At 44.1% G+C, this 20,150-nt stretch overlaps 1 protein-coding gene and 1 long non-coding RNA gene across 2 annotated transcripts; one reads left to right on the forward strand and one right to left on the reverse strand.

Moving 5' to 3' along the window:
- Window positions 1-701: 701 nt before the first annotated feature.
- On the forward strand, window positions 702-1,308 carry LOC124020923. Its single transcript, XR_006836164.1, has 2 exons — window positions 702-1,096; window positions 1,197-1,308. It is a non-coding gene; the product is annotated as an uncharacterized LOC124020923 (long non-coding RNA).
- An 885-nt stretch (window positions 1,309-2,193) lies between these two features.
- On the reverse strand, window positions 2,194-16,844 carry LOC124020921 (deoxyribonuclease-1-like). The gene is made up of 9 exons (XM_046336234.1): window positions 16,659-16,844; window positions 14,717-14,858; window positions 14,067-14,155; window positions 13,867-13,953; window positions 11,972-12,087; window positions 7,228-7,340; window positions 5,411-5,565; window positions 4,881-4,974; window positions 2,194-2,352 (listed from the first exon to the last, which is right to left on the reverse strand). Exons 2-9 carry the CDS (start codon window positions 14,855-14,857, stop codon window positions 2,287-2,289), a joined length of 861 nt encoding a protein of 286 aa, XP_046192190.1. The 5' UTR covers window position 14,858; window positions 16,659-16,844; the 3' UTR covers window positions 2,194-2,286.
- Between the last annotated feature and the right edge of the window lie 3,306 nt (window positions 16,845-20,150).

Consider the following 20,150-nt stretch of genomic DNA (forward strand, 5'->3'; position numbering starts at 1 on the left):
CTGGTCTAAAGTAGTGCCCTCAGTCCTATAGGCCCTGGTCTAAAGTAGTGCCCTTAGTCCTATAGGCCCTGGTCTAAAGTAGTGCCCTCAGTCCTATAGACCCTGGTCTAAAGTAGTGCCCTCAGTCCTATAGACCCTGGTCTAAAGTAGTGCCCTCAGTCCTATAGACCCTGGTCTAAAGTAGTGCCCTCAGTCCTATAGACCCTGGTCTAAAGTAGTGCCCTCAGTCCTATAGACCCTGGTCTAAAGTAGTGCCCTTAGTCCTATAGACCCTGGTCTAATGTAGTGCCCTCAGTCCTATAGACCCTGGTCTAAAGTAGTGCCCTTAGTCCTATAGACCCTGGTCTAAAGTAGTGCCCTCAGTCCTATAGTCCCTGGTCTAAAGTAGTGCCCTTAGTCCTATAGGCCCTGGTCTAAAGTAGTGCCCTCAGTCCTATAGACCCTGGTCTAAAGTAGTGCCCTTAGTCCTATAGACCCTGGTCTAATGTAGTGCCCTCAGTCCTATAGACCCTGGTCTAAAGTAGTGCCCTTAGTCCTATAGACCCTGGTCTAAAGTAGTGCCCTTACCCCTATAGGCTCTGGCCTAAAGTAGTGCCCTCAGTCCTATAGTCCCTGGTCTAAAGTAGTGCCCTTACCCCTATAGGCTCTGGCCTAAAGTAGTGCTCTTAGCCCTATAGACCCTGGTCTAAATTAGTGCCCTCAGTCCTATAGACCCTGGTCTAAAGTAGTGCCCTCAATCCTATAGGTCCTGGTCAAAAGTAGTGCACTATATAGGGAATAGGGTGCCAGTTGACACACTACCCTGTCATATATATATATATATTAGGGCATTTTGTCAGCTGTATTTCATTCTCTTTCTGTCTGCAACCTTCATGAAACGACATGGGGTGTGTTTATTAGTGCAGACCGTAGCGAAACAGTGCAACAGAAAACGAAAACAACCGCTTCTTATTGGACAATATCGGGTAGTTCACTCCCCGTTTTGGCTCGTTTGAATCCTAATGAACACACCCCCGGCCTTATTTCCCCCTGCCACAATGTTTGACTGTTTTGGACTGAAACAATGAGCACTGTTACCATAGTAACCACCATGAAGGTGATTGTACAGGAAGTCATCTGGCCTTTGTCTGTGAACATAATGTTTGACTGTTTAGACTGAAACAACGAGCACTGTTACCATAGTAACCACCATGAAGGTGATTGTACAGGAAGTCATCTGGCCTTTGTCTGTGAACATAATGTTGTTGTTTTTTTTCGTATGATATTTTCCTGTACTGTTGGTTTGCAAGTAAACATCTGTAAAATACCTTCCGTGGAATGTGTGTTGAGTTTCATGTTTCACGAGTTCAGGCCAGGGTTTACTCAATTCTGTCCTGCCCCAACGGGTGTATGTGTGTGTGTCTGTGTTTTTCTTTTTTGCACTTCACAGCTGATTTGAAGTAACCAACTCCTCATCAAGCTTTGATGATTTGAATCTGCTGTGTCGTGTTAAGGGCAACAAAAGTTAATATGAACCCAGGTGGGGCCCCAGGACCCAGGAAACCCACGCTGGCAGTGGTCCAGAGGCAGAGGCCTGGACCTCTTCACCACCCCGAGCCACATGTTTTAGATTGAGACAGACTAAATATGTAGAGAAGCAATCTTCTAACCTTCAAACTGTTTAATTGGTCCTTCTGTAGCTCAGTTGGTAGAGCATGGCGCTTGTAACGCCAGGGTAGTGGGTTCGATCCCCGGGACCACCCATACGTAGAATGTATGCACACATGACTGTAAGTCGCTTTGGATAAAAGCGTCTGCTAAATGGCATATATTATTATTATTATTATTAAAACAGTAGCCATGCGTGTTTAATAGGTGTTTCTGATTGGACGTCATTCCACTGGTGTCTGAGCTGTTACTGAGGGGACTAACAGAACCAAACTCCTAAATGAATGTAGAATTCATACGGGCTCTTCCATCTCTGAGGGACTAACAGAACCAAACTCCAAAATTAATGTAGAATTCATACGGGCTCTTCCATCTCTGAGGGACTAACAGAACCAAACTCCTAAATGAATGTAGAATTCATACGGGCTCTTCCATCTCTTATAAAGCACTTGTTACAGCTTGAATGTTGGACACAAACAATAACAGGAGCCCCGTTCGACTGAGTTTTATTGAAACGCGTCATGGCGATGACACTCAACTGGCACCCTATTCCCTATAGAAGGCTCTGGTCCAAAGTAGTGCTCTACGCCGTGAATAGGGTGCCATTTGAGAGTGTCTGAATAGTTCCTGGAGGCGGGCTCATGCAGCAGGGGCGTGACCAATCAGCTTCACCTCAACGGGGTAGTGGTCGCTGACAGCCAATGCCTGAGAGGGGGAGAGAGAGTAGAGCTGTACCAGTAAGACACTGTTACTCTACCTAGCTCAACACCAACCATTTAAAATGGGCTACTAAAATCATTCCAATCCCGATTAGAAGGCAAATACAAGTAGCTGTCTCTTATTGACTGAGGTGAATGTTCAGTCTCTTATTGACTGAGGTGAATGTTCAGTCTCTTATTGACTGAGGTGAATGTTCAGTCTCTTATTGACTGAGGTGAATGTTCAGTCTCTTATTGACTGAGGTGAATGTTCAGTCTCTGAGGTGAATGTTAAGTCTCTGAGGTGAATGTTAAGTCTCTTATTGACTGAGGTGAATGTTCAGTCTCTTATTGACTGAGGTGAATGTTCAGTCTCTTATTGACTGAGGTGAATGTTCAGTCTCTTATTGACTGAGGTGAATGTTCAGTCTCTTATTGACTGAGGTGAATGTTCAGTCTCTTATTGACTGAGGTGAATGTTCAGTCTCCTATTGACTGAGGTGAATGTTCAGTCTCTTATTGACTGAGGTGAATGTTCAGCCTCTGAGGTGAATGTTAAGTATCTTATTGACTGAGGTGAATGTTCAGCCTCTGAGGTGAATGTTCAGTCTCTTATTGACTGAGGTGAATGTTCAGTCTCTTATTGACTGAGGTGAATGTTCAGTCTCTTATTGACTGAGGTGAATGTTCAGTCTCTGAGGTGAATGTTAAGTCTCTTATTGACTGAGGTGAATGTTCAGTCTCTTATTGACTGAGGTGAATGTTCAGTCTCTTATTGACTGAGGTGAATGTTCAGTCTCTTATTGACTGAGGTGAATGTTCAGTCTCTTATTGACTGAGGTGAATGTTCAGTCTCTTATTGACTGAGGTGAATGTTCAGTCTCTTATTGACTGAGGTGAATGTTCAGTCTCTGAGGTGAATGTTCAGTCTCTTATTGACTGAGGTGAATGTTCAGTCTCTTATTGACTGAGGTGAATGTTCAGTCTCTGAGGTGAATGTTAAGTCTCTTATTGACTGAGGTGAATGTTCAGTCTCTTATTGACTGAGGTGAATGTTCAGTCTCTTATTGACTGAGGTGAATGTTCAGTCTCTTATTGACTGAGGTGAATGTTCAGTCTCTTATTGACTGAGGTGAATGTTCAGTCTCTTATTGACTGAGGTGAATGTTCAGTCTCTTATTGACTGAGGTGAATGTTCAGTCTCTGAGGTGAATGTTAAGTCTCTTATTGACTGAGGTGAATGTTCAGTCTCTTATTGACTGAGGTGAATGTTCAGTCTCTTATTGACTGAGGTGAATGTTCAGTCTCTTATTGACTGAGGTGAATGTTCAGTCTCTTATTGACTGAGGTGAATGTTCAGTCTCTTATTGACTGAGGTGAATGTTCAGTCTCTTATTGACTGAGGTGAATGTTCAGTCTCTGAGGTGAATGTTCAGTCTCTTTTTGACTGAGGTGAATGTTCAGCCGACAAGGTGAAAAATCTGTCCATGTGGCCTCAAGCAAGGCACTTAACCCTGATTCGCTCCATGTTTGACCCTGTAAAACAACACCTATCATACTACTATGACTGACCCTGTAAAACAACACCTATCATACTACTATGACTGACCCTGTACAACAACACCTATCATACTACTATGACTGACCCTGTACAACAACACCTATCATACTACTATGACTGACCCTGTACAACAACACCTATCATACTACTATGACTGACCCTGTACAACAACACCTATCATACTACTATGTCTGACCCTGTAAAACAACACCTATCATACTACTATGACCCTGTACAACAACACCTATCATACTACTATGACTGACCCTGTACAACAATACCTATCATACTACTATGACTGACCCTGTAAAACAACACCTATCATACTACTATGACTGACCCTGTACAACAACACCTATCACACTACTATGACTGACCCTGTACAACAACACCTATCATACTACTATGACTGACCCTGTACAACAACACCTATCACACTACTATGACTGACCCTGTACAACAACACCTATCATACTACTATGACTGACCCTATAAAACAACACCTATCACACTACTATGACTGACCCTATAAAACAACACCTATCATACTACTATGACTGACCCTGTACAACAACACCTATCATACTACTATGACTGACCCTGTACAACAACACCTATCATACTACTACGACCCTGTAAAACAACACCTATCATACTACTATGACTGACCCTGTAAAACAACACCTATCATACTACTATGACTGACCCTATAAAACAACACCTATCACACTACTATGACTGACCCTGTAAAACAACACACTGCACCTATCATACTACTACGACCCTGTAAAACAACACATTTCACTGCACCAATCCGGTGTATGAGATAATAAATAAAATAATATTATAATAATAATAAAACATTGAACGTTTAGCGCTTCAATGCTGTCAGTTGTGTAGATTGACCTGATATTGTGTTGACTTCGTGCCACATCACATGACTGAGTCCACCTTTAAGGGTTAAGAGTTGTTACCGTGCTGTGGCTGAGCTTCAGGTGAGTCATGTAGTTGAACACCTCAGCCGACCCAGGGACCACTCCTCTCATCATCTCAGTGGTGGCCACCACCCTTCACAACCACACCAACAGTTAGTGTGTGTGAGTGAGTGAGTGTGTGAGTGTGTGAGTGAGTGAGTGAGTGTGAGTGAGTGAGAGTGTGAGTGTGTGTATGAATGTGTGAGTGACTGAGTGACTGTGTATGCTAGGTCTGACCTGTCGTGGAGGCAGTTGGTGTGTGTGTGTGTTTAATTGTGTGTGTGTGGTTGCATATGTATAGGTGCATCGGTGTCTGACCTGTCTTAGGGACAGTCGGTGTTAGAGACCGTGGTGTCAGCCAGTGTGTGTGTGTGTGTATAGGTGTATAGGTGTCTCTGACCTGTCGTAGGGACAGTCGGTGTTAGAGACCGTGGTGTCACCGTGGTCAGGTATCAGCCAGTGTGTGTGTGTGTGTGTGTGTGTGTGTGTGTGTGTGTGTGTGTGTGTATAGGTGTATAGGTGTCTCTGACCTGTCGTAGGGACAGTCGGTGTTAGACACCGTGGTGTCAGCGTGGTCAGGGATCAGCCAGTGGTATCTGTGGTCTGTGAAGAGACGTATCTGCTGCCAGTCTGATCCACTGACGTAGCGACAGCCTGCGTTGAAGTCCCCCAGCAGCACTATGTCCTGCCAATCAATCAATCAACCAATTAATTAAATCAATCAATCAATTAATTCATCAATCAAACAATCATTCAACCAATCAATTAATTCATCAATCAACCAATCATTTAATTCAATCAATCAATTAATCAATCAATTCATCAATCAATTCATCAATCAAATAATCAATCAACCAATCAATTCATTCAATCAATCAATTCATCAATCAAACAATCAATCAATTAATTCATCAATCAAACAATCAATCAATTAATTCATCAATCGATCAAACCTTTGTGTGCAAGTCAAGTTTCATGTTTTAATGTTATGTGCACAAGGACAGTGAAATGCCTTTTATCTTGTAAACTCTAAAACCTAACAATGCAACAATCAACATCAACGTAGTACAACACTGAACAAAACAATAAACCCAACAATGCAACAATCAACATCAACGTAGTACAACACTGAACAAAACAATAAACCCAACAATGCAACAATTTCTAACATTTTACTGAGTTACAGTTCATATAAGGAAATGAGTCAATTTAAATATTCATTCGGCTCTAATCTATGGATTTCACTGGGAATTAATAAAGATGCATAATTTGTTACGATGGAAATCTGGTGTATCTATGTCATACAGTTTAGTTATATTTCAGTCTTCTGTGATGAATATAATAATATTGGGATTGAATCTCAACGGAATACATTTAACCTCTATAACTCAATAGTATGAAGGGGTCCTTAATGTTTTGTACACTCAGTGTAAATGATGGTTATATGTCCGTGTGTGTGTGTGTGTGGAGTCAGTATACAGGTGTCAGTGTGTGTGTGTGGAGTCAGTATACACGTGCCAGTGTGTGTGTGGAGTCAGTACACACGTGTCAGTGTGTGTGTGTGGAGTCAGTATAAACGTGTCAGTGTGTGTGTGTGTGGAGTCAGTATACACGTGTCAGTGTGTGTGTGTGTGTGTGGAGTCAGTATACACGTGTCAGTGTGTGTGTGTGTGTGTGGAGTCAGTATACACGTGTCAGTGTGTGTGTGTGTGTGGAGTCAGTATACACGTGTCAGTGTGTGTGTGTGTAGAGTCCATAGAGAGAAAATAAAATCAAAGCCAGTATTGAAGTCCCCTAGCAGAACTACTACAGAGGAGTGTGTGTGTTAGTGTGTATCAGTGTGTATCAGTGTGTATCAGTGTGTATCTGTGTGTATCAGTGTGTATCAGTGTGTGTGTATCAGTGTGTGTGTATCAGTGTGTATCAGTGTGTGTATCAGTGTGTGTATCAGTGTGTGTGTATCAGTGTGTATCAGTGTGTATCAGTGTGTATCAGTGTGTGTGTATCAGTTTGTGTGTATCAGTGTGTGTATCAGTGTGTGTATCAGTGTGTGTGTATCAGTGTGTATCAGTGTGTATCAGTGTGTGTCAGTGTGTGTGTATCAGTGTGTGTGTCAGTGTGTATCAGTGTGTGTGTGTGTGTATCTGTATCAGTGTGTGTGTGTGTGTATCAGTGTGTGTGTGTCAGTGTGTATCAGTGTGTGTGTATCAGTGTGTGTCAGTGTGTATCAGTGTGTGTCAGTGTGTATCAGTGTGTGTGTGTGTGTGTATCAGTGTGTATCAGTGTGTGTGTGTGTGTATCAGTGTGTGTGTGTGTGTGTGTATCAGTGTGTGTGTTGTATAGTCACATTGGTGTTCCAGCGAGCTCTGACGTCAGCGGCCACATCGTACAGAGCATCAACCTCCTTCACTGCCGAGTCTGGAGACGTGTGTTGAGGAATCAAAACAAAGTTCCTCACAGCTAGAAGAGAGGGAGGGAGGGAGGTGGGGAGGGAGAGAGGGAGGTGGGGAGAGAGAGAGGGAGGTGGGGAGAGAGAGGGAGAGAGAGAGGGGGAGGGAGGGAGGGAGGTGGGGAGGGAGGGAGGTGGGGAGAGAGAGGGAGAGAGAGAGGGGGAGGGAGGGAGGGAGGTGGGGAGGGAGAGAGGGAGGTGGGGAGAGAGAGGGGAGAGAGAGAGGGGGAGGGAGGGAGGGAGGTGGGGAGGGAGAGAGGGAGGTGGGGAGGTGGAGAGAGAGGGAGGGAGAGAGGGAGGTGGGGAGAGAGGGAGGTGGGAAGAGAGGGAGGTGGGGAGAGAGGGAGGGAGGGAGGGAGGGGGGGAGGGAGGTGGGGAGAGAGGGAGGGAGGTGGGGAGGTGGGGAGAGAGGGAGGTGGGGAGAGAGGGAGGGAGAGAGGGAGGTGGGGAGAGAGGGGGGGAGAGAGGGAGGGAGGGAGGGGGAGGGAGGGGGAGGGAGAGAGGTGGGGAGGTGGGGAGGGAGGTGGGGAGAGAGGGAGGGAGGGAGAGAGGGAGGGGGAGGGAGGGAGAGAGGGAGGTAGGGAGAGAGGGGGAGAGAGAGGGGGAGGGAGGTGGGGAGGTGGGGAGGGAGGTGGGGAGAGAGGGAGGGAGGGAGAGAGGGAGGTGGGGAGGGAGGTGGGGAGGGAGGGGGAGGGAGGGGGGAGAGAGAGAGGGGGAGGGAGGGAGGTGGGGAGGTGGGGAGGGAGAGAGGGAGAGAGGGAGGTGGGGGAGAGAGGGAGAGAGGGAGGTGGGGAGGGAGGGAGGGGGAGGGAGGGAGGTGGGGAGGTGGGGAGGGAGAGAGGGAGAGAGGGAGGTGGGGAGAGAGGGAGGTGGGGAGAGAGGGAGAGAGGGAGGGGGAGGGAGGTGGGGAGAGAGAGGGAGGTGGGGAGGGAGGGAGGGAGGGAGGGAGGGAGGGAGGGAGGGAGGGAGGGAGGGAGGGAGGGAGGGAGGGAGGGAGGGAGAGAAAAACACCGAAAGAGGAATGGAGAGTTAAAGATTTAATATCTTCATTAATCAAGACAGTTCCAAAATGTTTTACAGCAGTCAAGTTTTTCAAGATATTCAGCCTGGTCTCATAGACGAGATGTATATCATAGATGATATAGATACACTAGATATTCAGCCTGGTCTCATAGACGAGATGTATATCATAGATGATATAGATAGACTGGATATTCAGCCTGGTCTCATAGACGAGATGTATATCATAGATGATATAGATACACTAGATATTCAGCCTGGTCTCATAGACGAGATGTATATCATAGATGATATAGATACACTAGATATTCAGCCTGGTCTCATAGACGAGATGTATATCATAGTTGATGTAGACGAGATGGAACTGTAACACTGGGAGATGTATATCATAGATGATATAGACGAGATGGAACTGTAACACTGGGAGATGTATATCATAGATGATATAGACGAGATGGAACTGTAACACTGGGAGATGTATATCATAGATGATATAGACGAGATGGAACTGTAACACTGGGAGATGTATATCATAGATGATATAGACGAGATGGAACTGTAACGCTGGGAGAAGCAGGTTCAGTATTTAATAAATGAACATAGAACAAAACAAGAAACACGGGTACAGACATGATGAACACTGGACCAGAACCAATAACGGGGAAGGAACCAAAGGGAGGTGATGGAGACAGACAGTTGAAGTGGGAAGTTTACATACACTTAGGTTGGAGTCATTAAAACTAGTTTACATACACTTAGGTTGGAGTCATTAGAACTCGTTTTACAACCACTCCACAAATGTATTGTTAACAAATTATAGTTTTGGCAAGTCGGTTAGGACATCTACTTTGTGCATGACACAAGTCATTTTTCCAACAATTGTTTACAGACAGATTATTTCACTTATAATTCATTGTATCACAATTCCAGTGGGTCAGAAGTTTACATACACTAAAGTTGACTGTGCCTTTAAACAGCTTGGAAAATTCCAGAAAAATTATGTCATGGCTTTAGAAGTTTCTGATAGGCTAATTGACATAATTTGTGTCAATTGGAGGTGTACCTGTGGATGTATTTCAAGGTCTACCTTCAACCTCAGTGCATCTTTGCCTGACATCATGGGAAAATCAAAATAAATCAGCCAAGACCTCAGATGAAAATTGTAGACCTCCCCAAGTCTGGTTCATCCTTGGGAGCAATTTCCAAACACCTGAAGGTACTAAGTTCATCTGTACAAACAATAGTACGCAAGTATAAACACCATGGGACCAGGCAGCCGTCATACCGCTCAGGAAGGAGACACATTCTGTCTCCGAGAGATGAACGTACTTTGGTGCGAAAAGTGCAAATCAATCCCAGAACAACAGCAAAGGACCTTCTGAAGATGCTGGAGGAAACAGGTACAAAAGTATCTATATCCACAGTAAAACAAGTCCTATATCGAGATAACCACAGTTGACAGTGCATGTCAGAGCAAAAACCAAGCCATGAGGTTGAAGGAATTGTCCGTAGAGCTCTGAGACAGGATTTTGTCAAGGCACAGATCCAGAGAAGGGTACCAAAACATGTCTGCAGCATTGAAGGTCACCAAGGTCACCATAGTGGCCTCCATGGTCACCATAGTGGCCTCCATCATTCTGCAGCATTGAAGGTCACCATAGTGGCCTCCATCATTCTGCAGCATTGAAGGTCACCAAGGTCACCATAGTGGCCTCCATCATTCAATTGGAAGAAGTTTGGATCCACCAAAACACTTCGTAGAGCTGGCCACCCGGCCAAGCCGAGCATTCGGGGGAGAAGAACCTTGGTCAGCGAGGTGACCAAAAACCTGATGGTCACTCTGACAGCACTCCACCAATCAGGCCTTTATGTTAGAGTAGCCAGATGAAAGCCACTCCTCTTTAAAAAAAAGCACATGACAGCCAAAAAACCTCATGTAAATAGTCCGGGTGGCCATTTGATTAATTGTCCAGCGGTCTTATGGCTTTTGGACCAAGCCTTGGCGCTCCGGTACCGCTTGCCGTGCGGTAGCAGAGAAAACAGTCTATGACTTGGGTGACTGGAATCTTTGACCAGTTTTTGGGCCTTCCTCTTACACCGCCTAGTATAGAGGTCCTGGATGGCAGGAAGCTTGGCCCCAGTGATGTACTGGGCCGAGGGCACTACCCTCTGTAGCGCCTTACGGTCGGATGCCGAACAGTTGCCATACCAGGCGGTGATGCAACCAGTCAGGATGCTCTCGATGGTGCAGCTGTATGATGCAAAATGCTTCATGACTCTTTGCCTCTTCAAAGTCGAATATCTTGAAAACTTGCCTGCTGACACGCAACACATCTTGGGACTGACTGTATCAACAGGACTAATGGACTGACTGTATCAACAGGACTAATGGACTGACTGTATCAACAGGACTAATGGACTGACTGTATCAACAGGACTAATGGACTAATGGACTGACTGTATCAACAGGACTAATGGACTGACTGCATCAACAGGACTAATGGACTGACTGTATCAACAGGACTAATGGACTGACTGTATCAACAGGACTAATGGACTGACTGTATCAACAGGACTAATGGACTGACTGTATCAACAGGACTAATGGACTGACTGAATCAACTGGACTAATGGACTGACTGTAACAACAGGACTAATGGACTGACTGTATCAACAGGACTAATGGACTGACTGTATCAACAGGACTAATGGACTGACTGTATCAACAGGACTAATGGACTGACTGTATCAACAGGACTAATGGACTGACTGTATCAACAGGACTAATGGACTAACTGTATCAACAGGACTAATGGACTGACTGTATCAACAGGACTAATGGACTGACTGTATCAACAGGACTAATGGACTGACTGTATCAACAGGACTAATGGACTGACTGTATCAACAGGACTAATGGACTGACTGTATCAACAGGACTAATGGACTGACTGTATCAACAGGACTAATGGACTGACTGTATCAACAGGACTAATGGACTGACTGTATCAACATGACTAATGGACTGACTGTATCAACATGACTAATGGACTGACTGTATCAACAGGACTAATGGACTGACTGTATCAACAGGACTAATGGACTGACTGTATCAACAGGACTAATGGACTGACTGTATCAACAGGACTAATGGACTGACTGTAACAACAGGACTAATGGACTGACTGTATCAACAGGACTAATGGACTGACTGTATCAACAGGACTAATGGACTAATGGACTGACTGTATCAACAGGACTAATGGACTGACTGTATCAACAGGACTAATGGACTGACTGCATCAACAGGACTAATGGACTGACTGTATCAACAGGACTAATGGACTGACTGTATCAACAGGACTAATGGACTAATGGACTGACTGTATCAACAGGACTAATGGACTGACTGTATCAACAGGACTAATGGACTGACTGTAACAACAGGACTAATGGACTAATGGACTCTCTCTCTCTCTAACTCTCTCTCTCTCACACACACACACACACACTGAATCTCTCTCTCCCTCTCATTCCCCCTCTCCCTCCCCACTCTCTCCCCCATCTCCATCTCCCTCCCCCAACCCACCTCTCCCCATCACCCCCCCACATCCCCTTCTACCTGTGTAGTTCGAGGAGAACATAACAATGAAGGGTTCTCTGATGAAGGTATCTGTACCGCAGGGCTCACAGCCGTCATCGTACGTGTAGTTCTTAGCCACAGAGACCGTCTCCTCTCTATCATATAACAGGACAAACACACGCTTTAGGAGATGGTTTCAGTGTTTAGTACAGCACAGAACGACAAAGTACAGAACAGAACCTGTACAGATAAGAGTTACAGTGCCTTGCGAAAGTATTCGGCCCCCTTGAACTTTGCGACCTTTTGCCACATTTCAGGCTTCAAACATAAAGATATAAAACTGTATTTTTTTTGTGAAGAATCAACAAGTGGGACACAATCATGAAGTGGAACGACATTTATTGGATATTTCAAACTTTTTTAACAAATCAAAAACTGAAAAATTGGGCGTGCAAAATTATTCAGCCCCCTTAAGTTAATACTTTGTAGCGCCACCTTTTGCTGCGATTACAGCTGTAAGTCGCTTGGGGTATGTCTCTATCAGTTTTGCACATCGAGAGACTGAAATTTTTTCCCATTCCTCCTTGCAAAACAGGTCGAGCTCAGTGAGGTTGGATGGAGAGCATTTGTGAACAGCAGTTTTCAGTTCTTTCCACAGATTCTCGATTGGATTCAGGTCTGGACTTTGACTTGGCCATTCTAACACCTGGATATGTTTATTTTTAACCATTCCATTGTAGATTTTGCTTTATGTTTTGGATCATTGTCTTGTTGGAAGACAAATCTCCGTCCCAGTCTCAGGTCTTTTGCAGACTCCATCAGGTTTTCTTCCAGAATGGTCCTGTATTTGGCTCCATCCATCTTCCCATCAATTTTAACCATCTTCCCTGTCTCTGCTGAAGAAAAGCAGGCCCAAACCATGATGCTGCCACCACCATGTTTGACAGTGGGGATGGTGTGTTCAGGGTGATGAGCTGTGTTGCTTTTACGCCAAACATAACTTTTTGCATTGTTGCCAAAAAGTTTAATTTTGGTTTCATCTGACCAGAGCACCTTCTTCCACATGTTTGGTGTGTCTCCCAGGTGGCTTGTGGCAAACTTTAAACGACACTTTTTATGGATATCTTTAAGAAATGGCTTTCTTCTTGCCACTCTCCCATAAAGGCCAGATTTGTGCAATATACGACTGATTGTTGTCCTATGGACAGACTCTCCCACCTCAGCAGTACATGTCTGCAGTTCATCCAGAGTGATCATGGGCCTCTTGGCTGCATCTCTGATCAGTCTTCTCCTTGTATGAGCTGAAAGTTTAGAGGGACGGCCAGGTCTTGGTAGATTTGCAGTGGTCTGATACTTCCATTTCAATATTATCGCTTGCACAGTGCTCCTTGGGATGTTTAAAGCTTGGGAAATCTTTTTTTATCCAAATCCGGCTTTAAACTTCTTCACAACAGTATCTCGGACCTGCCTGGTGTGTTCCTTGTTCTTCATGATGTTCTCTGCGCTTTTAACGGACCTCTGAGACTATCACAGTGCAGGTGCATTTATACGGAGACTTGATTACACACAGGTGGATTGTATTTATCATCATTAGTCATTTAGGTCAACATTGGATCATTCAGAGATCCTCACTGAACCTCTGGAGAGAGTTTGCTGCACTGAAAGTAAAGGGGCTGAATCATTTTGCACGCCCAATTTTTTTCGTTTTTGATTTGTTCAAAAAGTTTGAAATATCTAATAAATGTCGTTCCACTTCATGATTGTGTCCCACTTGTTGTTGATTCTTCACAAAAAAATACAGTTTTATATCTTTATGTTTGAAGCCTGAAATGTGGCAAAAGGTCGCAAAGTTCAAGGGGGCCGAATACATTCACAAGACACTGTATATCTCTGTATATTACCTGTACAGGTAGAGGTATCTCTCTGTATATTACCTGTACAGGTAGAGGTATCTCTCTGTGTAAGTACTGCGGCCCAGTTCCTCGCTGACAATGTGACTGTACCTATAGGGAGACAAGCCTCTGACAACAAAGAAATATAGTTATTAGACAACTCACATTACAAGTCTTTATATCGGAGGGGCTGTCATTGGTTAGTGGATGTAATATTGTTTCAGGGCTGTGATTGGTCTTACTTGTTGACGTGCTGCATCAGTTTGTTGGTTGCTGATAGGTCAGTGTCTCTTACTTCCTGGATCAGCACGATATCATAACGGTGCACTATCTAATACATTTAAAAAATCATAATTTAAATGAATAACAACTAAGGTTCCCGGACACAGCCTGGTCTGAGACTAAGAAGTACTTTCAGATGGAGAATCTACAATCACTTTTAGTCCCAAGATGTCATGAGATAAAATGTTACACTGTGATGTCATGAGATAAAACGTGACATTATGATGTCATGAGATAAAATGTTACATTGTGATGTCATGAGATAAAATGTTACATTGTGATGTCATGAGATAAAACGTGACATTATGATGTCATGAGATAAAATGTTACATTGTGATGTCATGAGATAAAACGTTACATTATGATGTTGTGAGATAAAACGTTACATTGTGATGTCATGAGATAAAATGTTACATTGTGATGTCATGAGATAAAATGTTACATTGTGATGTCATGAGATAAAACGTTACATTATGATGTCATGAAATAAAACGTTACATTATGATGTCATGAGATAAAACGTTACATTGTGATGTCATGAGATAAAACGTTACATTGTGATGTCATGAGATAAAACGTTACATTGTGATGTTTTGAGATAAAGCTCTACCTGGGTGATGATGTCCATGAGGGTTGAGTTGGAGGACTTCTTGTCTCCGAATGTCTTGATGTTGAAGGCTCCTAGCAGCAGACAGCCTCCCAGCTGCACCAGGGCCAATGGGAACAGCACTAACAGACAGGCTACACGCATTCTAGGGGTCAGGGGTTAGAGGTCAGATATTACAGGCCACACACACGTCCTGGAGGTCAGGGATTAGAAGTCAGATATTACAGGCCACACACATCCTGGAGGTCAGGGATTAGAGGTTAGATATGGGGTTATATCCTGCCAGTTTGGCCCTGTCCTGGGGTATCGTCGGACGGGGCCACAGTGTCTCCTGACCCCTCCTGTTTCAGCCTCCAGTATTTATGCTGCAGTAGTTTATGTGTCGGGGGCTAGGGGCAGTCTGTTATATCTGGAGTACTTTTCCTGTCTTATCCGGTATCCTGTGTGAATTTAAGTACGCTCTCTCTAATTATTTCTTTCTCTCTTTCTTTCTCTCTCGGAGGACCTGAGCCCTAGGACCATGCCTCAGGACTACCTGACATGATGACTCCTTGCTGTCCCCAGTCCACTTGGCCGTGCTGCTGCTCCAGTTTAAACTGTTCTGCCTTATTATTATTGTACCATGCTGGTCATTTATGAACATTTGAACATCTTGGCCATGTTCTGTTATAATCTCCACCCAAGACAGCCAGAAGAGGACTGGCCACCCCACATAGCCTGGTTCCTCTCAAGGTTTCTTCCTAGGTTTTGGCCTTTCTAGGGAGTTTTTCCGAGCCACCCTGCTTCTACACCTGCATTGCTTGCTGTTTGGGGTTTTAGGCTGGGTTTCTGTACAGCACCTTGAGATATAAGCCGATGTACGAAGGGCTCTATAAATACATTTGATATGAACTAATGGGGATCCATAATAAACCCCAGGAAGAGTAGCTGCTGCCTTGGCAGGAACTAATGGGGATCCATAATAAACCCCAGGAAGAGTAGCTGCTGCCTTGGCAGGAACTAATGGGGATCCATAATAAACCCCAGGAAGAGGAGCTGCTGCCTTGGCAGGAACTAATGGGGATCCATAATAAACCCCAGGAAGAGTAGCTGCTGCCTTGGCAGGAACTAATGGGGATCCATAATAAACCCCAGGAAGAGGAGCTGCTGCCTTGGCAGGAACTAATGGGGATCCATAATAAACCCCAGGAAGAGTAGCTGCTGCCTTGGCAGGAACTAATGGGGATCCATAATAAACCCCAGGAAGAGTAGCTGCTGCCTTGGCAGGAACTAATGGAGATCCAGAATAAACCCCAGGAAGAGTAGCTGCTGCCTTGGCAGGAACTAATGGGGATCCATAATAAACCCCAGGAAGAGTAGCTGCTGCCTTGGCAGGAACTAATGGGGATCCATAATAAACCCCAGGAAGAGTAGCTGCTGCCTTGGCAGGAACTAATGGGGATCCATAATAAACCCCAGGAAGAGTAGCTGCTGCCTTGGCAGGAACTAATGGGGATCCAGAATAAACCCCAGGAAGAGTAGCTGCTGCCTTGGCAGGAACTAATGGAGATCCAGAATAAACCCCAGGAAGAGTAGCTGCTGCCTTGGCAGGAACTAATGGGGATCCATAATAAACTCCAGGAAGAGTAGCTGCTGCCTTGGCAGGAACTAATGGGGATCCATAATAAACCCCAGGAAGAGTAGCTGCTGCCTTGGCAGGAACTAATGGGGATCCATAATAAACCCCAGGAAGAGTAGCTGCTGCCTTGGCAGGAACTAATGGGGATCCATAATAAACCCCATGAAGAGTAGCTGCTGCCTTGGCAGGAACTAATGGGGATCCATAATAAACCCCAGGAAGAGTAGCTGCTGCCTTGGCAGGAACTAATGGGGATCCATAATAAATACAAATACACATTTGGGACATAAGCATAGTGTAAACGAAACATGAAGAAGAGCAACTTACCTGCTTGTGTTGGTTGGTTGAATGTAGTGTGGGTCCACTGTGGGTCTGAAGGGAGAGGAAGCCTGCTATTATGGAGAGAGGACAGAGCCCTCTGTGTGTCCGTTCTAACAGTCTACTGTAGTACCTTTGACACAGAAGCCCCCCTCCCCCATCGGCTTACATTCACCTGGGCTGGAGGCTGGGACTGTGGGAAAACAGCATGTTGTTAGGTCCACGGAGGGAGGAAGAGGTGGGTGGAGGGGGAGGGGGAGGGAGGGAGTGGGGGGAGGTAGTGAGGCGGGGGGTTGAGGGTAGCGCGGGAGGGGGGGTAGCGGGCCGCGGGATTGAGGGTAGTGGGGGGGAGTGAAAGCATCAAGGCTGAACTAGGTAGAGTGACAGTGGTGAGGAGGGAACATTGCCTTTAAAAGGTGTATAGCTGAAGAGTGGTGATGGGTTGAATCCCGGTCTAAGGCTAGTGAGATCAGTTCAGGACACATTGACTACTAGAACTGAGATCAGTTGAACTGTTCAGGACACATATAGACTACTAGAACTGAGATCAGTTGAACTGTTCAGGACACATATAGACTACTAGAACTGAGATCAGTTGAACTGTTCAGGACACATATAGACTACTAGAACTGAGATCAGTTGAACTGTTCAGGACACATATAGACTACTAGAACTGAGATCAGTTGAACTGTTCAGGACACATATAGACTACTAGAACTGAGATCAGTTGAACTGTTCAGGACACATATAGACTACTAGAACTGAGATCAGTTGAACTGTTCAGGACACATATAGACTACTAGAACTGAGATCAGTTGAACTGTTCAGGACACATATAGACTACTAGAACTGAGATCAGTTGAACTGTTCAGGACACATATAGACTACTAGAACTGAGATCAGTTGAACTGTTCAGGACACATATAGACTACTAGAACTGAGATCAGTTGAACTGTTCAGGACACATTGACTACTAGAACTGAGATCAGTTGAACTGTTCAGGACACATTGACTACTAGAACTGAGATCAGTTGAACTGTTCAGGACACATATAGACTACTAGAACTGAGATCAGTTGAACTGTTCAGGACACATTGACTACTAGAACTGAGATCAGTTGAACTGTTCAGGACACATATAGACTACTAGAACTGAGATCAGTTGAACTGTTCAGGACACATTGACTACTAGAACTGAGATCAGTTGAACTGTTCAGGACACATATAGACTACTAGAACTGAGATCAGTTGAACTGTTCAGGACACATTGACTACTAGAACTGAGATCAGTTGAACTGTTCAGGACACATTGACTACTAGAACTGAGATCAGTTGAACTGTTCAGGACACATTGACTACTAGAACTGAGATCAGTTGAACTGTTCAGGACACATTGACTACTAGAACTGAGATCAGTTGAACTGTTCAGGACACATATAGACTACTAGAACTGAGATCAGTTGAACTGTTCAGGACACATATAGACTACTAGAACTGAGATCAGTTGAACTGTTCAGGACACATATAGACAACTAGAACTGAGATCAGTTCAGGACACATTGACTACTAGAACTGAGATCAGTTGAACTGTTCAGGACACATATAGACTACTAGAACTGAGATCAGTTCAGGACACATTGACTACTAGAACTGAGATCAGTTCAGGACACATTGACTACTAGAACTGAGATCAGTTGAACTGTTCAGGACACATATAGACTACTAGAACTGAGATCAGTTGAACTGTTCAGGACACATATAGACTACTAGAACTGAGATCAGTTGAACTGTTCAGGACACATATAGACTACTAGAACTGAGATCAGTTGAACTGTTCAGGACACATATAGACTACTAGAACTGAGATCAGTTGAACTGTTCAGGACACATATAGACTACTAGAACTGAGATCAGTTGAACTGTTCAGGACACATATAGACTACTAGAACTGAGATCAGTTGAACTGTTCAGGACACATATAGACTACTAGAACTGAGATCAGTTGAACTGTTCAGGACACATATAGACTACTAGAACTGAGATCAGTTGAACTGTTCAGGACACATTGACTACTAGAACTGAGATCAGTTGAACTGTTCAGGACACATATAGACTACTAGAACTGAGATCAGTTGAACTGTTCAGGACACATATAGACTACTAGAACTGAGATCAGTTGAACTGTTCAGGACACATATAGACTACTAGAACTGAGATCAGTTGAACTGTTCAGGACACATTGACTACTAGAACTGAGATCAGTTGAACTGTTCAGGACACATATAGACTACTAGAACTGAGATCAGTTGAACTGTTCAGGACACATATAGACTACTAGAACTGAGATCAGTTGAACTGTTCAGGACACATATAGACTACTAGAACTGAGATCAGTTCAGGACACATTGACTACTAGAACTGAGATCAGTTGAACTGTTCAGGACACATATAGACTACTAGAACTGAGATCAGTTCAGGACACATTGACTACTAGAACTGAGATCAGTTCAGGACACATTGACTACTAGAACTGAGATCAGTTGAACTGTTCAGGACACATATAGACTACTAGAACTGAGATCAGTTGAACTGTTCAGGACACATTGACTACTAGAACTGAGATCAGTTGAACTGTTCAGGACACATATAGACTACTAGAACTGAGATCAGTTGAACTGTTCAGGACACATTGACTACTAGAACTGAGATCAGTTGAACTGTTCAGGACACATTGACTACTAGAACTGAGATCAGTTGAACTGTTCAGGACACATTGACTACTAGAACTGAGATCAGTTGAACTGTTCAGGACACATTGACTACTAGAACTGAGATCAGTTGAACTGTTCAGGACACATATAGACTACTAGAACTGAGATCAGTTGAACTGTTCAGGACACATATAGACTACTAGAACTGAGATCAGTTGAACTGTTCAGGACACATATAGACAACTAGAACTGAGATCAGTTCAGGACACATTGACTACTAGAACTGAGATCAGTTGAACTGTTCAGGACACATATAGACTACTAGAACTGAGATCAGTTCAGGACACATTGACTACTAGAACTGAGATCAGTTCAGGACACATTGACTACTAGAACTGAGATCAGTTGAACTGTTCAGGACACATATAGACTACTAGAACTGAGATCAGTTGAACTGTTCAGGACACATATAGACTACTAGAACTGAGATCAGTTGAACTGTTCAGGACACATATAGACTACTAGAACTGAGATCAGTTGAACTGTTCAGGACACATATAGACTACTAGAACTGAGATCAGTTGAACTGTTCAGGACACATATAGACTACTAGAACTGAGATCAGTTGAACTGTTCAGGACACATATAGACTACTAGAACTGAGATCAGTTGAACTGTTCAGGACACATATAGACTACTAGAACTGAGATCAGTTGAACTGTTCAGGACACATATAGACTACTAGAACTGAGATCAGTTGAACTGTTCAGGACACATATAGACTACTAGAA

Source organism: Oncorhynchus gorbuscha, unplaced genomic scaffold (genome assembly GCF_021184085.1).
Source record: "Oncorhynchus gorbuscha isolate QuinsamMale2020 ecotype Even-year unplaced genomic scaffold, OgorEven_v1.0 Un_scaffold_987, whole genome shotgun sequence".
NCBI classification, from domain to species: domain Eukaryota; kingdom Metazoa; phylum Chordata; class Actinopteri; order Salmoniformes; family Salmonidae; genus Oncorhynchus; species Oncorhynchus gorbuscha.

Coding starts and splice junctions, on each gene's coding strand:
- LOC124020921 (XM_046336234.1), bottom strand. CDS start 14,857: ATGCGTGTAGCCTGTCTGTTAGTGCTGTTCCCATTGGCCCTGGTGCAG. Junction 12,088..13,866: donor AGATACCTCTACCTGTACAG/GTAATATACAGA, acceptor GTTATATGATAG/AGAGGAGACGGTCTCTGTGG. Junction 2,353..4,880: donor TGAAGCTCAGCCACAGCACG/GTAACAACTCTT, acceptor TCCCCCTCTCAG/GCATTGGCTGTCAGCGACCA.